This window comes from Platalea leucorodia, assembly GCF_965183815.1.
Source record: "Platalea leucorodia genome assembly, chromosome: 19".
Lineage (NCBI taxonomy): Eukaryota > Metazoa > Chordata > Aves > Pelecaniformes > Threskiornithidae > Platalea > Platalea leucorodia.
Window position 1 is genome coordinate 4,937,386 of NC_138841.1, and position 20,860 is coordinate 4,958,245.

The 20,860-nt window shown below is 48.8% G+C and overlaps 2 protein-coding genes across 5 annotated transcripts; both read right to left on the reverse strand.

The window, feature by feature from the left end:
• Nucleotides 1–21: 21 nt before the first annotated feature.
• AMPD1 (adenosine monophosphate deaminase 1) lies at nucleotides 22–17,148 on the reverse strand (the record flags this gene model as incomplete). 2 transcript variants are annotated; one of them, XM_082330371.1, is made up of 15 exons in its annotated part: nucleotides 22–317; nucleotides 492–602; nucleotides 794–967; nucleotides 1,437–1,557; nucleotides 1,944–2,107; nucleotides 2,560–2,686; nucleotides 2,822–2,985; nucleotides 3,081–3,212; nucleotides 3,452–3,646; nucleotides 3,936–4,065; nucleotides 4,492–4,711; nucleotides 4,941–5,103; nucleotides 6,192–6,357; nucleotides 6,862–7,036; nucleotides 17,073–17,148. In XM_082330371.1, the coding sequence occupies 15 exons, from the start codon at nucleotides 17,146–17,148 to the stop codon at nucleotides 162–164; spliced, it is 2,274 nt and encodes a 757-aa protein (XP_082186497.1). In that variant the 3' UTR covers nucleotides 22–161. The 2 variants fall into 2 exon arrangements, with proteins under 2 accessions (XP_082186497.1, XP_082186498.1); XM_082330372.1 differs by lacking the exon at nucleotides 17,073–17,148 and having other exon boundaries at nucleotides 6,434–6,944.
• Nucleotides 13,698–20,767, reverse strand: NRAS (NRAS proto-oncogene, GTPase). Of its 3 annotated transcripts, none has more exons than XM_082330375.1 (5): nucleotides 20,578–20,767; nucleotides 19,750–19,928; nucleotides 19,130–19,289; nucleotides 18,180–18,303; nucleotides 13,698–17,492 (listed from the first exon to the last, which is right to left on the reverse strand). In XM_082330375.1, exons 1-4 carry the CDS (start codon nucleotides 20,686–20,688, stop codon nucleotides 18,184–18,186), a joined length of 570 nt encoding a protein of 189 aa, XP_082186501.1. In that variant the 5' UTR covers nucleotides 20,689–20,767; the 3' UTR covers nucleotides 13,698–17,492; nucleotides 18,180–18,183. The 3 variants fall into 3 exon arrangements, with proteins under 3 accessions (XP_082186501.1, XP_082186502.1, XP_082186503.1); XM_082330376.1 differs by lacking the exon at nucleotides 13,698–17,492 and adding an exon at nucleotides 17,514–17,875; XM_082330377.1 differs by lacking the exons at nucleotides 13,698–17,492; nucleotides 18,180–18,303 and adding an exon at nucleotides 18,311–18,764.
• Between the last annotated feature and the right edge of the window lie 93 nt (nucleotides 20,768–20,860).

Below are 20,860 nucleotides of genomic sequence, written 5' to 3' on the forward strand. Positions count from 1 at the left end.
GCCGCAGGCAGCTGCTGACAGACCGGGTTTTACTGCGCGGCCGCCGCCCCGGAGCCCGCGTCCCCCCGGCCCCCAAGGTCCGAGCCCGCCCCTGGGCAGCCCCGGCCCGGCTCCCGCTGAGCCCGGGCGCTGCCTCCAAGTCCAGAAGTCCGCCCACGCTCCTAGTCGGCTTTCAGGCCCTCGGCGATGAGGTTGAGCTCGTAGCACCAGGTCTCGTAGCGGTAGGCCATGCGGATCTGGGCCACGTTTGTCTTCCGGATGTCGTTGCCTTGGGGCCCCTCTTCCTGGTAGTTTTCACCCAGGAACTTGGCTTTCTCCTGCCAGAGACCAGGACAGCGGCACAGACCTCAGAGGCTGGTGCCAGGCTCCCTCAAGGCCTCGCGGCGGAGCCCTGCCCTGAGCACGCAGAGCTGCTGCCCTGGTCCCCGTTCTCAGGCGGGCAGGGACCACTGCGGGCAGGGCCCGGCCACCCTCCCCCGAAGGGCACCCACCTCATGGGACAGCCCGCACTGCAGGACGCTGTTTCTGGCAATTTCACACATGTCACAGGTGCTGAGCTTGAAGACCTGGGCAGCGATGGCGTACTCCTCCATCAGGGGCTCCTGCAGCCACAGGCTCTGTTAGAGGCCAGCAGCTTCTGCCGGCACAGCCCATGCTGCCGCAAGGGCTGTCCCAGAGACAGCCCAGCATGCCGGACCCTCTGCAAATGCTGCTGGCTTCCCCGAAAAACGAGGCCCACGCAGTCCCAGCCCCAGTGCTCAGAGAGTAGGAGGTGATCAGCTCACGCTTGTACCTTGGTGTAATGAAACTGCATGGGGTCATCTGTAGAAAGGGACACCATGAGGCCCTTCTGGTGGAAGTCAGGCAATGGATTCTTCGCATACTCCAGGAAGAGGCTGTTGTTGCTGAGTGGGGACATAGCAATGGGAATTTGGGCAAGGAAGTACAGATACTGCAACACCGGGCTCTGCAAAGATGAGCAGAGTTACCAGGTTAGGGATAAAGTTGTTGTGCCCTCCACCACTCCTCAGATCAGCCCAGTGCCCCAGCCAGGAAACCTGGTGCAGAGAGCTCATGTGTGCAAGAAAAAAAGATAGGCAAGCTAGCAATCCTCCTGGGCCCACATGGAGCACGAGAGGCCAAGTGAGTTCAAACCTGTCTGATTTCAGAACTCAGCTGGCTCCAATGATAACAGACATATCCAATGATAGGTCTGTGAGCCTGAACCCCTGAAATCTGAATACATTTCTCAGCTACATCCCCAAATGTGCCTGGAGAAACCCAGAGAATCACGTAACACCTGCCTGAAGCCAGGCTGTCTGTGTCAGTCTAAAGCAGAGGCACAATTAACTGTCAGCTACAGCGGAGGCTGGCTGTGAACGTGTTCTCCTCCTCTGCCATGCCTGGGCTGCTCTGTGGCAGACTACTCCACTTACCTTCTTGAGGTTGAGACCGTGGGAGATATTATCAGCTGTCATGAAGGCTGCAAGCAGATGTGTGATGGCCCCAGCTTCCCCACAGTGCGGTCGGAAGAGGAACGTGTTCATACCGCGCTGCCTAGGCACATGGAAGAAGGACAAGGCAAGCAGCAGGGTTAGGTAGCATGTGATGCCAGATTCCCTGACTTCAGGTCCAGCTCTGTCCCCACCAGTGGGTCCCCAAGAGTCCAGCTTGACCTAGGAGCACAATACTTGATCTCTTTTCTCCTCTGTGCACGCAATAGATGCGTCTCTGCAGTGCCAAAGTTCTCACCCCAGTCCATCACACTTCCTACCAAGGAGTGTTTGGATTGCCCTGGGACACGAAGCTCCAGACTACGCTGGTGGCAGAGCAAGGAGGGCCCCACTTCTTCCACACCAACAATCACAGAGCTGAGACAGCTCATGAGGCAGCCCCCCTTCTGCCAGCCCATCGCAGGTCCCTTCGCGGATCCTGGGCCTCACCTGCGTAGGTTGTTAAGCACCAGGATGTTGGCATACATATAGTATATATAGTAGGTGTACGATGGGTTCTTCTCAGAAGTCCACTGTTCTGGCTTTGGGCTTTTAGTGCAGAACATGTGTCCGCTATGCTTGGATTCATCATCCACGCTGTCGAAGCCAGTGATCTGCTTGGCAAGGTAACAAAAAAGCTGCATCTTAAAGCTCCCCACCCCATCATGCCCAGGGAGGCTGGCTCACCCTGCCCCGCTGCAGCTTGCCATAGCCCAGCTGTAGCCCATACCCCTGCCCCAACCAAGAGCAGAGTCAGGGGCAAGGTTGTAGACCTTGCTCCTCACAAACCCCCAAGCTCTATCAAGGGCTAGAAATAAAGCTCACACCAAACCACTTCTCCAGGAGGTGAGTGGGCAGCATTCCTCATGGCCTCACGGCAGCCAGCTCAGGGAATCTGACCCCTCCCAGCACTTCTGCGCACACACCCCCTTCCCCAGAATGTGGCAGTAGGGCCACAAGCTCACTGACGACATTTGCCACGTCACGGCCAATACCCCATTTCTTGTGCACAAACAGGAATGTGAGGGCTCACCACACCCTGACAACATCATCAGGTGACACTCACGTGGCGTAAAAAGACACTCAGCTCTTTGTGGGCTTGAGGATTGACAGTTGCCTCAAACACAGGAACAAAGATATTTTCCAGCATCTTCCCGAAGTGTGGGAGGAAATTCTTAGACCTGAACACATCACTGTGGACAGAGAGACAGAGATTAGCTGCTAGCAGAGGAACAACGTGGCCCACGGTCCCCATTATCCCTTCAGGATAAAAAATAAGGTATAGTGCACCGTAAGGCACAGTGCTCTCTCAGACCCACGGCACGTACTAAATCCTGGGTACTTGGATCATCCACTTCATGTTGGGGGAATAGACCCGATGTTTGTTGAACCAGCCAGCTAGCTTGGGCCACTCATCAGCTGATCGCCCATAGATGGAGAGGCGAGGCTCCGCATGCTGGTACTTGGCATCCTCCAGATCAGAGCCAACCTCCTGCAAACCAGAACAGACAGTTGCACGGGGACCCTCCAGCCCCTGGGCACAGCAGCACCACAGCTTAACTGCTCTCTCCTCCCCTGTATTCTCACCTTGATGATGGTAGCAAAGTACTCGCCATTGATAGCGTTCTCTGTCTTCAGGTAGAGGTCACGCAGCTCGCTGGCACCCACAGGGTTGTACTTGGCATTGAACTTGTCAAAGCGCTGAAATGTCTGCCGCCCCTGGAGTAGGGAGGATCAGGGGCAAATACCACACACACACACACTGGGTCCAAGCATACCAGCTGAGCAGGGACTGATCCAAACAACCCAAAATGGGAAAGCCAGGAGCTGCTACATCCTGCCACAAACACTAACATGCACAACATGTCACGGGTACACAGGGAGCGGAAAAGCCATGCCTACAGGGGTGGATGAGAGTGACCCAAGAGTGGTCTTACAGTAAATGCCCTACCACTTACAGCATGGACATCCAGAGAATCCACTGTCAGGTCATAGGGGTGCAGATTGAGCTGCTGGAAAAGCTGTTTCAGGGTGAGCTGTTTGCCCTTGGCATGATAAACTACACGGTCAGCATCCACACAGTATGATTTCTTGATGAAACGCAGAAGATGCTTCTGGTTCATGCAGGCTGCAGCATGGATGTGTGTGTCCACCTGAGAAACCAGAGGGACAGCGATCAAGCTTCCAAGTTGGGATGCTTGGGTACCATCACAGGGAGGCTAACAAACCCCTTAGGTGAGCCCAGGTTGTGTGGGGAGCACGGCTCAGCCCAGCAGATGAACACAATAGGCCTAGGCCAAGAGCAGCCCAGTCAGCACCATCCCATGAGCAGGAACAATGTAGGTGCCACAGACTTTGACTGTTATATCCAGTTCTCAGGGAGGAGAAGGCACCAAGAAGCTCGTCTTCAGAGTCACTAGGGCTGTAAGCCTTGCCATTTACCTTCCGGCAGTTGTAGAAGTCCCGGTGGGGGTTGTTCTTCAGCTCTTTCATCTCCTCCATCTCATTTAGCATTTCATGCACTTGGAACTTGGAGGAGAGGAACTTCAGGCGCCGATGAGCGTAGGTCTTACTAGTGAAAGCAAAGGGCAGAACAGTGACTGGGCTCCTTAACCCTCAACACAGGGGCACGGCCCGTCAAACACAGGGATGCAGCTTTCACTTGAGGTGGAGGAGCTCATGCTGGTCTGGCCTGCTTCCCTAAGGTGCTTCTCCTGGCTCCATTACAGAGCTTCGAAGGGAGGCCTGGCCAGGTGTGAGCATACCGGCAGGGCATGTCTCCAATCCCTGAATGCTGACTTTGCTTAAGACCCCAATCAAGACGGCTGACAAGAGCCAGGAGACTTTGGTAGCCAGCAGGCTGCAGGTATGTCACCAGCGGGTTCCTCCCTCCTCCCAGGAAGAGGAGAGGGCAGCCCTGGCTCTGCCCTGACCTCCCTCTGCCTGCTGAGGCAGGACCTCTGCAGCTGCAGCCAGCAGCGCTGGCTTGTGCACTTACACGGGCCCCTGCGCAATCAGGGCCAAGAGGAAGTTCATGTCATCAACGAAGTGCTCGAGGCTGGGGTAGGGCAGGTCCTTTGGCTCATTTCTGCCAACCGCTGCCTTGTCTCCATAGACGTAAACTACCCCATCCTTCATCTGGATGTGGTATCCCAGGTCCTCGGCGAGACTCCCAGTTTCAAAGGGATCCTGTCCATCCTTCACTGGCGGGGTGAACACTGGACCAAAAGGATAATACCATGAGGGACAGGGTGCCAGCCAAAACCCCACAAGCCTGCCATGCTCTTCCACCCCAGGCAGAGGGCAGGGACAGCCCCGCCACTGTCACACTGAAGAGGAGGCCTGGGCAAGCGACTCCCCTGCGGAGCACTTCCACAACCCTTTGCTGATCCCTGCCCACCCCATGCTGAAGCCAGAGAGGAAAACCCTCCAGGTACCTAGATGTACCTGGGCCACTGTCGCTCGCCCTCCAGACCTCGCCTTCGATAGTACGCAGGTACTGAGACGGGGTCCTGGGGAACCTCTGCACAGACTGCTGCATGTATTTCTCCCGGATGCACAGGGCACGGTACAGGCCTTTGCAGACAACTTCAAAATCTTCAACTGTCACCTGCAAGAGGGCCGTTGCTGAATGCCACCACACAACTGGAACCTAGCTGCCTGAGAGATACGCTGGTGCACCAAGATGTAAAGAGGACAATTTTGTTCACAGCAAGACACGTACCTTATCATCCCCTCCCTCCCACTGCTCTGCCTGAGCAGGGCAAAGAAGACATGATAGGCAAAGTCCTAGACATGGCAAAGGGAAGCTCCTCACGCCAGAACCAATGAATTCCAGCTGTCGTCCCCTCTTACCTTCCTCACTGCAAACTGTAGTTGGCACTGAAGTGGAAGCCAGGCCTAGGCGAAACACTAAAAGCTATTTTTGGAGCCCAGGCTGAAACTGAAGCAGGACCAACAACATACACTGACCCAATGTGTCAAGAAGTTTTGATTTACTGCACAGACAAGTGTTCTGGGCAGTCCAGAGAGGTCAGACCGGAGCACCATAGGAGAACACCATGCAGCACTTGCAGCTTAGCTACAGGCATGGCAGAAGGACCGTGCCTGTGCATGGAGGGACTTTCAGCTTCCCCTAATTGCTCCTCTGCTATGCAACCCAAGCTGAGCAACCTGCTCCAGCCCAGGAGGGAGCAACCTGCCAGCAGTATCTCAGAAGCAGCACAAATGTACTAGGAGGCTGCGGAAGATGAATTAGCACAGGATGCGATAGCATTCCTGGTCACCTGGCTCGAGCTGACCCTGCTTCAGCAGCGGGCTTGGACCAGATGACCTCCAGAGGTCCCTGCCAACCTCAGCTATTCTGGGATTCTGTGACATAGATCTCAGCAGGCTGCGACGCAACGAGCACAGCCTACCCTGCCATGCCATGCCCTCCCCTCTGCCCTGTCTGCAGCATCCCACGGGAAGCGTGCAGCACCCCACAGACTCCTGCTAAGGAATTCGGCTCCGGATTCTCGAGGGATGCAGCAGGGCACCATCAGATGCTCATGAGAGACAGACTGAGCTGGAAGACACAGACTATCCCCAGTGCACCTGGTACAGACTCCTGTGATACTGGGCACTACTGCGGGACAGGCAGGGACTCGATGCGGTGGTAGTCAGCATGGGGAGGGGTATAGCCATGCAAGTACCTACCCCAGAGGCATAATCCCCTGTGATCTGTACCCGCTGGAAGTCAGGCACAGTCTGGTACAGAGGGGAGGTAGAGATGACCTCATCGATAGTGGACAGTCTGGTTAAAGACTTCTGAGCCACAGGGACTGCCAGTGCAATTGTCTTCAGGCGGAGCAGGCGCTTCTTCCTACCAGGGAGGAAAGCCTCAGGCAAACAGCCCCGACTCCATGGCCACACAGAGGTGCAGGGTCAGGGGCACTTACCACAGCCATGTTCCGACTGTGCACAACATGAATCATCTCACTGGTGCTTTCTGAGCACCTTAAACAGACACGGCCAAGAGTAGAGGCCACAGCACACAAAGTAGCCATAGACTTTCAAGCATGGTCTTTGGAAAGTCACACCTTTCCAGAGAAAGGTCTCCAAGTCTCCAACAGCTCTGTGGCCATTGCCGTGCTGACACCCAGGGCACAGGCCAAGGGTGTCTTTCTGTCCAACAGTGGGAACAGTTGGAGAGGAAACCCTGAAGTACCTGAGAGATGCCCTGGGACTACCAAGGATTTATCCCATGGGTGTGGTGAGCTGTTTTCACAGGCCTTGATTTACATTCCCCCTGTTTTCTTCCAGCTCTGGCTGGGGATGCACAGACAATGCTCCTCTCCTTTCCCCAACTGCCCCGCTTGTTGCTCACCGCTTTTCTGTTGTGGCAGCGCTCTCCTGAAGCATCATGTGCACTCTCATTTCCTGGCGTGAGATGGGGCAGATCTCTTCCACATCAAAAGGAGAGATCTCTTGCCTGATCTCCTCATCTTTCACCTCAGAGGCAAAGACCTTCTCTGCGAAGGAGCGCATTGCCTCATCCATCTCTGCAAGGAGAAGGAGCAGAGTGCAGGGTCACACAGGCACCTGGTTCCCAGCCACCCTAGCAGGCGGGTGCCCCTTGCAGTCAGCTGAATGCTCAGCTGTCATTTCCTTATGACACCTACAGCTCCATGCTGCCTGGAAGACTCTGAGCAACCTCTAAAATTTGCAAGAAGCTTACAGAGCCTGGGCCACACATAGTGGGCTGGAGACATACCTAGACACCCCCAGCACACCAGAAAAGGTAAATACAACCCTCAGCCCAAGAGTAGCGAAAAAGGCCCAGAAAGAAGCAAGTCCTTGGGAAGGGCATGCGCTGGGGGGAAGAGGGGAAGACTGGCAGAGCCCTTACAGCTCTAGGAAGCCCAAGACCCACTTGCTCCACAAGGCATCTGGTCAGGATAAAGACAGAAGTATAGATGGAGATGGACAGAGCTGGCAGCCCAAGCACTTAGTTCCCGCCATCGCAGTGCAGCTGAAGAGCTCCTAGCTAGGGAGCCATCGTGTGGACTAGAGCCCTCTCAGCCCATCATGTGCAGCATGCTGCAAAGGTGCCAGCTAATATGGCCCTGTGAAAGTCGCCGTTGGCACAAGGTTGGCTAGAGCTTTATGAAGTAGGAGAAAGAAGGTTCAAAGCCCTTCCACTGCCAACAAAATACCATAAAACAAGAACCCAAGGGCTCTTCTGGCAACATCTCCCAGAAGCACATATTTGCATAGCAGCATAAGGACACTAATCGAGCAGGTTTTGCCAGCGGTTGGCAGCTCAGCATGAAGCGTAGTGAGGATCGGTGCTAAAAGATGGACCACACCGTTGACGTGCCAGACAGGACATGGTCAGCAGATGAGGACCAAAGCAGAAAGGACTGACATTCATGGCAGAAGTGTGCCAGATCTACAAGAGACCTTCAGTAATGAACCTAGCCATTTTTTTTTCCCACAGGGTGTTGGGGGGGATCAAAACAGTTTATCCCTGTAGCCCTGAATTTGCAGTTCCAAGGTCCCAGCTTGGGTTAGCGGGGGAGCATAACACAGGGGCTTCCTTTCCCTGCTGTTATGCAGTAAGGCAAAAGGGCTTGTGCTGAGCTACAAACACATGGGAAAATTCTGGCACTAGGTCCATTTCTCAGCAGTGCAATGTCACAACACCAGGATTTCAGTAACAAAAGATGCTTGCTGTTGTAAAGCTGCTGTATCATCGATGGGCCCCAACGTGCTTCTTAGAAGGCAAAATGCAGTTTTTTGCACTATCCCATTATTGCCCACTGTTAGGGACTCTGGGATGACAGGTGTCTCAGCAAGAAGTGTTGCTGCTGACACATCAGGCCTCAGCAAACATGAAGTAGGAAGAAGAGGGCAGGGGCACCATACTGTGGAGTTCAACCTGAATAAAGGAGATGAAGCATTGGATCTGTCCCCTCATGGATCAAACCCACTAGGAGCAGGATGCATTCAAAAAAAGTTACTTTAGGCTGGATCTCTGTCAAAAAAAAAAAAAAAGGGGGGGGAAAAAAACCCAAACCCAAAAACCCAACAAAGGTGTGAATAGGTGCAAGGGAAATGTTTCACTTCCTGCCACAGAGGAAAGAACTCCACTAAAAAAAAGTTTATCTCCTAAGCGGGAGCTCAGGGGTGCTAGGACAATATTTAACAAATAGCAGCTTCATATAACAAAGGACCAAGAAGCTGGAACCATTCAATGAAACAGTGAGGGGCACAGCTGGCACTGCTGAGAAATAGCATCTTCTCGAACTGCTGAACGATCACCATGATCATGTAACTGCTGTTTGTTTCCAATGATCATGTCTAGGCAGTAACATAGCAGAGCATATAAAAAGCCTAGCAAGACTCACCTTTGTCTTTTGCTGTTTGAGATAAAACAGAAACAAAATAAACAGATGTGATCAGCCCTTCAAAATCTAAGCCTTTTTGCCTAATCGTCACATCAATGATTAAAAAGGGATTAGTAAAGTACAAGTTTAGCCAAAGCCTTCCACTTACAAAAGAAAGAACAGTACTTGTCACTTTGTACAATATAAAGATGTAAGTTCAGCGTTGACTGTTCCACGATACAGCCTCGGTGGTGTGTGCATAAATGGACCACGCTGCAGATGCCACCCAACCTCAGGCTCTTTGGCAGAGCTTCTGCTTTACAGCAGTCTCTGGGTTTCCCTGCAGCTGTCCAAGGGGAAAAGCATTTTCTAGAACCTAGATCACCTCAGTCAACACTACAAGCAGCTAACAGATACCTAAGTCATCTAATAAGACTGAGTTGTCTTGGAAGGTCTCTCCCTACACCTGTGTCCAGGCGCAGGGATGCAGAAGAGCACAGGAACAACTTAAGAGGGCAGAACAGCATTCTCCTGCCTGAACAAGAAAGCAAATACTTTAGTGACTTGAAGCACTGGGGCTGCTTTGCTATTTTTTGTCCATGACTCGCCATCCTTTGTGAAGATCAGGATGGATGGTCATTTCAAAGATGCTAAGTTTCATCCTCCCGCTGCCTATGGTCACATCTCCACTTATTCACTAACAGGATCAGACAGCTGAGACACTGCAGTTCCCCAGATCCTCACTCCTGGTCATACAGCGTGGCATCAACATTTTGGGGAAGGAACTCATGCCCTTTCCATCTGACCCAGAAAATTCAGGCTGGAGCTCTGGCACCACAAGTCACCAGCTGTTGGCTTCCCAAAGTCCGGCCTGCAGAACATAAGTCTGGCATTTGAACTCCACATACTCATTTGCAAACGAAGCATCCCAGAAATGCCTAGTTTGACCTTTCATCTCTTTAGTGGATGAAAATTACACTCATGAAGGTCAACAAACTCCCACTGATGTTGCAGGGCCAGGCTTTAATACTAGCTTCACGTACTAGGACAGCGGCTATCACACCGCACAGCACTGCGACTCTAAATGTGCTCTTATCAGAACTGTTTGGTGCCGGTGTTCTTCAGGGCTCTGTAAGGACAGTCACGTGTCCCTCCGTACTGTTCTGCAAAGCCTGGCTGGCCCTGCTCTGCTGCCCCGCTTGTGTCCCCCATCCCCTCGGGCCTGCAGCACCCCACGTCTTCTGAGCTTAGCCAGGCTGACCAGAGACTCCCGAAATCCCTCTGACCCCTTCCACAGTGATTTAACGGTATCATGACAGGATACATTACACTGCAGGAGGGACAATACTTTTCTTCAGTACAAGCAGAGCAAGATTTAAACAATAATGCTATTTCTTCACTGTGCTATCCAAAAATGTCTCCGAGCAGGAGGAAAAACACTCAAAGCCCCCAGCGAGGTCCCCTGGACGGCAAAGATACCACACCATCAAAATCGCAGAGGCTGCAGGCTAACGCTGCCCCGTGGCTCCTTGTCTCACTACCTGCTTTCAGACCTACCTGGAATTCTCACCCGTGACATCTTTGCAGCACGTTTGCAGAGCCTCAAGTAACAGCCTACTGTAACAGAGCTCAAGTAGCTGACTGACTGCACAACAGCCTAACACTAATTTTACTGCTTTCCCTTCCCTGTAATTAGACTCTCCCACTCTAAAAGGAGAACAGAGATCAACCAGAAGACTATTTAAAGTGCAACCACAAGCGCTTGCACTGAAACAGGTGAACCCAGGGCTCAAATTTAACTTTTTTTTTTTTTTAATTAGGCTTTCATTTTACATTTAGTGGAGTTTCACCTGTTGTCTGGCCAGATTCCTACTTCCCAGGACAGTTACACCTTTCTAAAGTGGACTGTGGAAGTCAGTCTGTTAAGAGAGACTAAAACTGAGGTCTTCTGTGCTGAACCAATGGTTTCAAGGAAATCCCTAAGGCACGGGGCTGATGTTTTCATCAGAACAGGAGCTGTGGATAGCTACAAATGACGTGCTCCCACCAACCAGCGTGCTATTCAGAGATTTTTCCTGAGAGAGGGATCTACTTGAAAGACTGCATTTTAGCAACAGGAGTTGCACAGGTGTCCTCACATCTTCCCAGCTGAATCAAACAAACAAAAGGAAAGCGCAAGGAGCTATATTTTGTTCCTGAGCTTTTCAGGAACTGCCTTTATAAAACTTTGTATCATAATAGTAAGGTGATATTCAGTTCTGTACGTGGTGAGCCATAACCAAGGTGTATCTTACAGAGACCAGCACTTACTACAACCCAAGGTGTGGCAAGAAACTCCTCCCTTAAGCTACACACAGTGGCTCGGATCTGGCAGAGCGGGGTATCAGTTTGGGAAGTATTTCTCGGTTTGTTTTAAGTAGATTCTTTCTAGCACACAGGCATTGAGGGCTGTACTCAGTCCTTTCGGGTCTCCTCAAATCTTCTTCAGATCTCTCACACGACGTTGGAAAACAGCTCCTGTCTGAAGAAAATGGCCAGAATTTGTAGTGCCCTGCATGTTGCCAGGGTAACTCTGAGCTTCTGACTCAGCTTCCCGGTGGTAAGCCTGAACAGGTCAGAAGGATACAATAGTTTTGGTTTGAAACAGAGTCTTTTCCTGTTTGTTTATACTTCACTTCTTGATGGAGTTGAAAAACCGCACTGAAATCAGGCCAAGCATTCAGGCTATAGTCAGCATAGTCTTGCTGCTGATTTAAAATGTGACTTTGGTCATAACATTGAAGGGAACAGAAAAACCAGCACCCCTGGAAAAGACAACATTGTTTGGAATTATACAGGCATGTACGGGCTTCATGTGCTGTATTTTGTAGGAACAGCTATGAAAAGGCCTTGTCCCAGAAGGTGGCTGGAATAAGTGAACAAGTTACTTGCGTAAGATGCAGAACTAGAAATAACAAGTCACAGATTTTGTCCACAGGCGGACGGGAAGCTTGTGACACAAGCAGCCAGCGAAGTCAGAGGAGCTGAGACCTGGTGCAGCATCTCCAGCTGAGATAACGTCCAGAGCACCCAGGAACTCTTTCTGAAAGATCACTATTTGATGTGTACAACTTCAAAACATGCTGAGTTACAATTAAGAAACTCTCCAGAATTCAGGGAGCTTTAGCCCCGCTACTCCCCAAGATATAGACTGATTTCCCCTCCAATGCAGAGGTGCAGCCAACGGGGCAAAGCTGGGATGCTGTGACAGTCTTGATCTCTAATACCCGGTCTCCTCTCTCATGCTGATAGCAGTCTTCAGTTTCTGAACTACTCTTGTTCTTAGTCATTCCCCAGTTTGTGAGTCCCCACACCACGTTATTGTTTGACTATTTCATTTAATTTCAATAAAAACTGGATCCTGCTTGTTTGCTCTCCCACAGGGACTATATCTGCCCCTAACCTTTCTGGATATATCAAGACCTTGGGATTCACATCTGAAACCAAAAATAACCTTTAGGGTACAGAGGTCATCTTCCTCGAGAGGTGTCTTGATCCCCTAAGCTTTTTAAATCACAGGGTCAACTTAGTTGGGTTCATGGTAGAAATATGAGTAAAGCTTGGGTATGCTGTGCTAAAGTTAGATCTACGGCCTCTTTAAACTGAAGCACTGAATGCAAACAGCCATCTTCCCGCTCTCTTTCAGCTGGAAAGTGATTCACACCCAGAGGCTTCAGAGTGGCTCTAAAACCCCACACTCTTCTCTCTGAGCCGCCTTCATTCCACCTAGGTGTAGTCAAAGGAAAATGGCCAAACACGCCAGAAATCTGGCAGTTCGGGGTATTTAGCAGGATCTTCCTCTAATTCACCTAGCAGAGCAGCCACATCACAGGGGTAGCTGTCCAAATAGAAGCCCAGGGGCAAGTTTTGCTAGAAAATGGTTTCGATTCCTGAAGAAGAAAAGTATTAACAGAGAGGAGGTAACGTGGAAACTCATCAAGGGCACTCCTTGATGGGCTGTGCCTTTGATCAACAGCACCTTGCACGAAGAAGAGCTTCAGCAAGTTCTTCTCTCCCCACATTGCTCTTAGTCATTCCCTCCACCATTCCTCGAGGGCTGTTTAAATCAGCCTCAGTTCCAGTATGCAACAAAAGTCACTAAGTCCTTAAAGCGTGAACTAGTTTCTAGGAACAGATTGTTACAGGTAACAACCACATTGGAGGAAGGCTTTCCTAATAGGCCAAGAAAACCCTTGCTTTTAGGCACTCACCTGTGCTCATATTCTGAATCTCTCCTTTTGGAACAGGCTACTACACAGTGCAAGGAGTTTTATACCCCTGTTACCAGGAGTCTGTTCTTGCACAGAAAACAGATTGGACTCTGGCTTCCAGAGGCCTGACACAATGTCTTAGGAGAAACGCGCCTAAAGCACACTTACTGTGTGGTGCAAGACAAGCTGCCTTATTGCAGGAGGAAAGCCAACAGGGAAGTATTTTAGAAGACTGAATTAAGCAACTTAAAAGCCTAATAGAGAGCATGACTTGGACACAGCAATAACTTTATAGCAGATTTCACTCTTGGAACACCAAGTAAAGAAATTTCCCCTCCCCCTTTCTTTGACTTAGCAAGCATCCTTTCCAAGGGCAGAGTCAGCAAAAATATTACGAGGGACCCCAGTGCCAATGTAGAGACTCAACACTAACGCAAGATGCGTGACACGGCCCAGACTGGTGAAGTCATTAAACCTGGACTCTGGAACAGGCCTATGGTACCTCTCAAAGCCACTCTCACTGCTTACTCGTGCTACAGTGAACATCCATGATACAGCCGTTCGTGCCACATTACAGAAGTGACAATTTGAGCAGACCTAGATCCCGCAGAGAAAGCGGATAGCATTGTTCTAAGTTTTCTGTAAGCCAGTTGTGGATCCCATGCCCAGATCACTACCACAAAAGAAACCACCAAAGAATTCAAAGTTTATTCTTTAAAAAAGTTATTTAAGAAGCAAAATAATTTACTTCAATTCAAACCAAGAGAGATGCATTATTGAAAGCAAATAATTATACAAAGTAACAACAAATTAGCCCTTGGATAAAAAGTCCAGATCCCAACAGTTCCCTACCATCCTGGAGGTTATACACAGACAGTCAGTCAAGGCTTGGGGAATAAAGGAAGACCACACAGAGGATGAGAATGTAATTCAAACTTCCACTACTCTCCTTCCCCCCATAGGCCTGAAGTTGCTTGAAATCCAGTTCTAAGTCATTGAACTGTACTAAAAATTATGATGGCTTAAGCATCACGGTTACTATCCAAAGTCCTGCTGATGACAGTAAGAACAAAATTTGAGCACTGTTGTTTGAACAAGACCATGGAGTGGGGACACTAACAGTAACAAGCCACCGAGTTATACCATCTCGTTCAACAGCTCTTCTCAGTCCATAACAACAGAAACACTTCTTTCAGTTATTGGCACTTGCAATTTTTGAACAAGAGCTTTACCCTTTTTTAATATTTTACCTCAAAGTTGTTTGTGCCTGTTCTTCCCAGTCAAGATAGTAAAGTTAGCTTGGCACTAAGACAGTGTTGTGCTGTTAGTTCTAAATAACAACATTCAGACTAAATCTACAAAACCACCTTTTCCAAGGACCCGTCTTGTGCAAAAACTTCTGTGCTTATCTTGTAAATAATTGTCCTAAAAGTTCTCGGGGTTTTGTCCTTCCACAATTCTCTCTCAGTTGCCACCGACATCAGGGTTCTCTTAAATAGACAGCTGGAAACAAAGTCCAACCATTTATTTCATACTCGGGACTAGCGCAACACCCTGATTTTGTAGCGCTCACTAGATTTGAACCTAAAATAATGCAGATGGGAGTACCAGTTGTGTAGGGCAGCTCTGCAGCATCCGAAAAGCTGATGCATCCTCCTCTGAGGTTCCAAAGGTGAAATACATACCAACCTATTCTTACCAGGCCTTCTTCCCTTGTAAGACCTGATATAGCCCAAGAGAAAGGGAACACCAAAGAGAAAGTAGATCCATTTGCCAGTTCCCACACAATTCTGGAATTCACAACTTTTGGAGTTACACCTAGTACATTTTTAATGACAACTAGAACACGCCATGCAATGTAGAGAATTACTATGATGAACCTCCACCCAAAAGAAATAATTTTCCATACTTGACCACACAACCTTCAAACATCAAATGCCAGCTGCAAAAGGTTTCCCGTGGCCGCGGGCAGCGGGCAGTCATGCTCTGAACTCTGCACTCCTGCTTGCCAGGAAAGAAACTCCCAAGTTTCCCAAATAATCGAAAAACATACACGGACCCAGATGACAGGATCTCACCATTCAAACATATTGCCAACTCCGCATTGCTGGCTTCCCAAAACGCTGAGTCTATGTGACCAGATGTGTATCCCAAAAGCTATCATTTCCACGGGTAATTTTATTAAGTGGACAACAGTGCGTCACACATCTCTTTAGAAGCAGACAGTCATCTCCTGCCACAGTGCTCAAAGAACGCTTTCACAAATAACGTCTTTTCTTGCACTACATAAAAGAAGAACATTGCTTGCCGATTACAGACATGACAGCTTGCGGTGACGGTAATTCTGTCACGTTTAACTTGCAGGCATGAGACCATCTTCAAACAAACTCAACTCGAGTCACAGCCAATGCTATCCGTAATGCTGCCCACCTCTGTGTATGTTGCTGGAAAATAATATTTTATGTAAAAATATTGGATTTTTAATTCTTATCAGTGTCACATCAGTCAAGGGTAAAATAAATTGCAAAAAGTACTTATAAGGATTATCATGGATAAAGAAAACGTGATGCAGATTGATCCTCTTCATTCCAAGAAGAGAATTAAGAATGTAAGTAGTGAAGGAAGCAATATTAAAAGGAACAATTTATTCTCTCAGCATTTACTGATTTCTAATTTCCATTTGAAATTGAGAACTTCAAATTAAGATGTATGAATCTGACACCAACAAACTGAACTTAAGCCCCTTGCAATTTCTCTGCTCACGCTGGTTGGGCTGGCTGCCTGAACGCTCCCTCTGTTGGCTGAAGGCTCATTACTCTTCCACCAGACAGTAACTGGGGATCCAGCTTTGCTGTGGGATACACTGCCTGACCACACAGAACAGAATCCAGCATCAGCAGCACAAGAACTAGGGAAGGACACAGTATTCCAAGGAACTCCGGTAGGTTTTGCAACAGTGACCACGCTTGTACTCATTATGTGAGGTGACAATGTTTTGTTCTAGGAAGAACTCGCACAGCTTACGCAGTAATTCTCTCGTACTTCGAGGCTGTCAGAACAAGCCCAGAATTCCCATCAGTATATCATGCACCTTCTGCGTAGTCATCGCTGAGCTCACTTCCTTCCTCATTTTGCAAGGATGCTGCAATCAGAAGCTAGCTCAGTTTTCTGTTATAGCTCATTGCCTTCTCCCCTCCGTCTGGACACACGAAGTCCGTGACAACCACTGCACCAGTCAACCTGAAATCCCACACTCCTTCCCTGACAAGGAGACTCTCCAACTGCATTTTACAGAGAGACATTTTGAAGAGACTACGTTTACGGTGTGGTGGTAAGAAAATAATTCAGAATAAAATCATTTGCAAATTACAGACAGAGCTGAATAACAGCTGTCCAAACTAACTAACCTCCAGTTACTAGATTAACTATTGAGAAGCTGCCCATAAATGTTGGCAGTTAATGTTAAAAATGAACAGCTGACTAATTTGGTCCAACTTGGAAGAGATCTGAATGCTGCAGAAAAACAATACAGAATATAAACAGTTCCACCTACAAAGAAAGTAAAAAACAGATGCAGTATGTCCCCCTCCCTAATTCAAGAGTCTTACAAGTGCCGGCTGGATCCTCCAGCCTACAAATTCCTGTTTTAGTATCCTGTCAGGCAAAGAGAGCACCCACACAAGACTTGCCTGCTTAAGACAACAAGCTCCCGAGAAATTCCAGTCCTTGGGGTTTTCCTCAACCCAAGGGAACAGGGGACAACTTCAAATCTTCTTGAAAACAGGCACTTAAGTTAGGAAAGTGATCTCCTTTTTATTACAGAAAATGAAGGATCAGTTAAGTGGTACTCCTGGCACAAAGGAGGTGTTGCAAATACGCTGTACGGGTGCACAGAGAGCAGATACCAATCCGATACGTGACAGGAGCATTCATGGCAGCAAAACCATTTCTGACATTACCTGCCAAGCAACGATTAGTGCCATTCCTCTGACAGCACTGCAAATCAGAATCCAATAGAAAGGGGACAAACATCATTTCTAGCTTTTACTCTAGAGGTAAAGTGTCATCTTTTTCACAGCATTTAGTCTCTATAGTTCGCTTTTCTTGTGACTGGTTTTCTTCTTGAACAAACCCAGATAACACAGTGAGAAAAGAATCCCAGCACATCAAGAGATGCGACTGCTCCGTTAGCTGAGCAAGGAGGTAGATGCCATAGATGTTCTCTTCAGATGGAGCACAGAAAAGGACCTTGTGCTAATCAACTGGTACCAAGATTCTGGTCACTGGCACCAAAATACTGCAGGGCATCAGCATGAGACGCAATACAGTAGCATCGAGACTCGTCCAGCAGCTACATCTGAACCACGAATTCTTGGCATCTGGAACAGAAAGGCATCTCTAATTAGCTGCTGTCCAACTTTGCGACGGAGGTGCAGTGCAACAGTGTAGTACGAGTCCTGAACTGGTCTACCTGTTTGTACAGTGATGAGCAACATCTTTTAGATAACTGTTGAAAAGAATTTCACTCAGATGGGGAACTCATAGATTTCATTACTCGCATTATTTTATTTGGTTAATCTTCGAACAGGGCGTATTCCAGAGGAACACAGCTCAAGATGCGCTGCACAGAAGTCAATCAATCAGCAGCAAATGGCGACTGCAGAATTGTGCACACTCTTTCTAGCTCAGGTGCTTCTTGCGTACAAGACAGAAATTACACATTCTCCAAATAGTCAAAATGGTTTCCCAAAGGAAGGAGACACTGACAAGAATGATACAGAAAATCATGCAATTATCAATTCAGTGGAAAAGTGGAAATCCACAGGCTACGGCCAAAAGGTTGCTGTGAATGGAATTTCCTTTTCTTAAGCTTCACTATCTGGGGGGGGGAACCTAAAAAATTTTGGAGAAGTAATTAATTGTAGGATCTAAATCTCTGGGTATCAATGGGCTGTGAAATAGGGAAAAAAACCCACCTACGGGAGGTAGCGTTTCTAAGCCATGCTTATCAATGACTGAAAGACATACAGACGAGAAGCCCATGAAAAACTTAAATTACAGCTCACCTTATCACATCACAATGCAAGACAATCCCATACAGCCTTGATTCCCGTCTTCATTGCTGTTGAGCTTTTTCATCCGGTACTGCCGGATCTCTCTCACCAGTGTGTAAAAAGCATCTTCCACACCCTGAATGCAAATGATCCAGGTAAAGTATTTTCTTTCCTGAAGCTTTTGAGATCACTGTTCTTTCCATCACAGGATCCCTTAACATATTTGAAAGACATACTTCTACAGAAGAGTAGCAGCCAACTTATCCCATAGCTTATAAGAGGAAGAAACTAGCACGCATGTCCAAAACTCTCCACTTACACTCTTAACTCTTCCTCCGAGGCAAACATCCGGGCTAACGGCCATTAAAAGAAACAAGGCAAATTGTAACTGTAGAGAGGTCCCGTGCAGGAAACGCGCTACGCCTTGGCTAATCGCCTTTGGTTTAGAATCCTTGGGATTTTCTGGCTACTGCTTAATAACTGCACCTTTTCTGCTTCATTCCACACTGACGGAGGGAGAACACAGGCTGACTGGACAGAGCCACATATTCAACGCAACTCCGAAGAAGTCCATTACTCCAGCCTGGGGAATTCTTTCTGTAAACATAATCTTATAATTGGCCTTCATTAAGAAGCCAAGAAAACCGAACAGGTCTGGGATGAGTAACCGCACAGTCTGACCACTTCGCAGCAAGAGCAGATAAAGCTCTCGTCTTACGAACGTGACCCGCTTGAAAGAAAACCAATACAAGTCTGAAGTGATTTGTGTACTGAGCTAGCCCAGTGATAAAAACGGAACGCTCTCAAGCTAAGAGTGAGTGGGGAAATCAAAAGCAAAAAATTGCAAATGGATTAAAAAATGCTTACTCCTGTAGATAAGAAAAAAAGTACAGGGGAAAATGTTAGACCATTCTGCATTTAGCATACAGGAAGAAGTCAGCCCAAGAATGGAAGCATCTTACCTGTCTTGTTTTAGCAGATGTCTCTATGAAGGGGATTCCATAGCTTTTTGCTAATTCTTGAGCCTGTTTTGTGTCTACTGTTCTTGTGGGCAAATCACACTTATTCCCAACTAGCACCATTGGCACATCATCTGAATCTTTCACTCTCTTGATCTGTTCTCTTTAAAAAGACAAATGAAAACAAGTTAGGATCTATTGTCTAAATATAAAAGCTGGTTCAGTTCAGTATTCGAGCAACCTTGCACTACAAAAATACGTATTAAAGCTGGACAGGACCTCAGGGGCTCTAACCTACAGCGGTACGTCTGCAGACTTCCTAGGCTCCATCTTCTGGTCCACGTACAACTCTGCTCTGATGCGTGTTTGCCTTCTCACCCGTTTTCTTAGCGATCGTGTTCTGCATGCTCTAAGTATCATTTGATCAACACAACAACCCAGGTAACTGCCCCACTCTCAACTGATAGCATACAGACACAGAACGCGGAAAACCTTGAAAAACTTTCTGAAAGAAGCGGGAGATTGAACATTTCTCTATTATTTAGTCTTCACTGGGTCTAACAGCAAACGGGTGCGATGCCTTTTCCAGTCTTCCCTCCCTGCGGTAAAGGCCCAGATCGTACCTGTAAAGGTTAATATCAGCAAACGATTTACTGTTGTTAATGGCAAACACACAGAGGAATCCTTCCCCAGTCCGCATGTACTGATCACGCATGGCGCTGTACTCCTCCTGTCCCGCAGTGTCCAGGATGTCTAACAAGCACGTCTCTCCATCGATAACAACCTGCTTTCTATAGGAATCCTGCAAAATACACAAGCAAAGTTCAGATTAGAGAAAAACATTGCACTACGTCTTTCCACCTCGGGCGTTATTAAGGAAAAATAATAATAAAGACGACAAGTATGATTCAGATGAGCTTTTTTACCCCCCCAATGAAAAAATACCAGTATCTAAAACTATCAGCGTTTAAAACGTTACTCTAAGCGCTCTCGACCTTTCTCACAAAAGAGAAAAATCCCGTTTGCAGTGAGAAATTCCTCAATTGCTAGACAGGAAAAAAAAAATATTATAAATACCACCACTACAGTATCGTGACCGGGCTCTACAACCTACGTGGATCGGTGGGGACTTTTCGCCTTGCCGTTGTTGGCTGCCTGCACTCTGCTTTAGAAAGCAAGGAGCAGAACATGCAACAGCCTTTGAAATATTTTTTTAAAGATATTCTTTGCTATTCTTTTCTTTGAAAGACATTCTTTCAACATCTTTGAAAGAGTTTCCCCAGAATTTCTCATCCTGCGCGCTCTGATCTCACATCTGCCTTTTTAAGCAAAAAACAAAACGTCGGGAGCAGCCTCCGGGCCCGATTCCCACCCAGCTCCCGCCCGGGATCGGCCCCGCCGGCGGTGCCGCGCCTCCGGCCGCCGGCTCGGCCCCGCCCGCCCCGGCTCACCTCAATGGTGGGGTCGTACTCGTCCACGAAGTGGTTCTGGATGAGCTGGATGGTCAGCGCGCTCTTGCCGACGCCGCCGGCCCCCACCACCACCAGCTTGTACTCGGTCATGGCCCCGCAGCCGCCTCGGGCGGAGCGCGGCGCCCGCCGCCAGCCCCCGCCCCGCCGCTCCCGCGAACGCGGAACCCCCGTCCCGCCGCCTTCCGGCTTCCGGCCCCGGCGCCGCCGTCATCAGCCGCCGCCGGAAGAGCCGCGCCGCGCCCCCGCCGCTTCCGGGCACGTG

Coding starts and splice junctions, on each gene's coding strand:
- NRAS (XM_082330375.1), bottom strand. CDS start 20,688: ATGACCGAGTACAAGCTGGTGGTGGTGGGGGCCGGCGGCGTCGGCAAG. Junction 19,929..20,577: donor AGTACGACCCCACCATTGAG/GTGAGCCGGGGC, acceptor TGTATTTTGCAG/GATTCCTATAGAAAGCAGGT. Junction 19,290..19,749: donor GCTGATATTAACCTTTACAG/GTACGATCTGGG, acceptor GTCTTTTTAAAG/AGAACAGATCAAGAGAGTGA.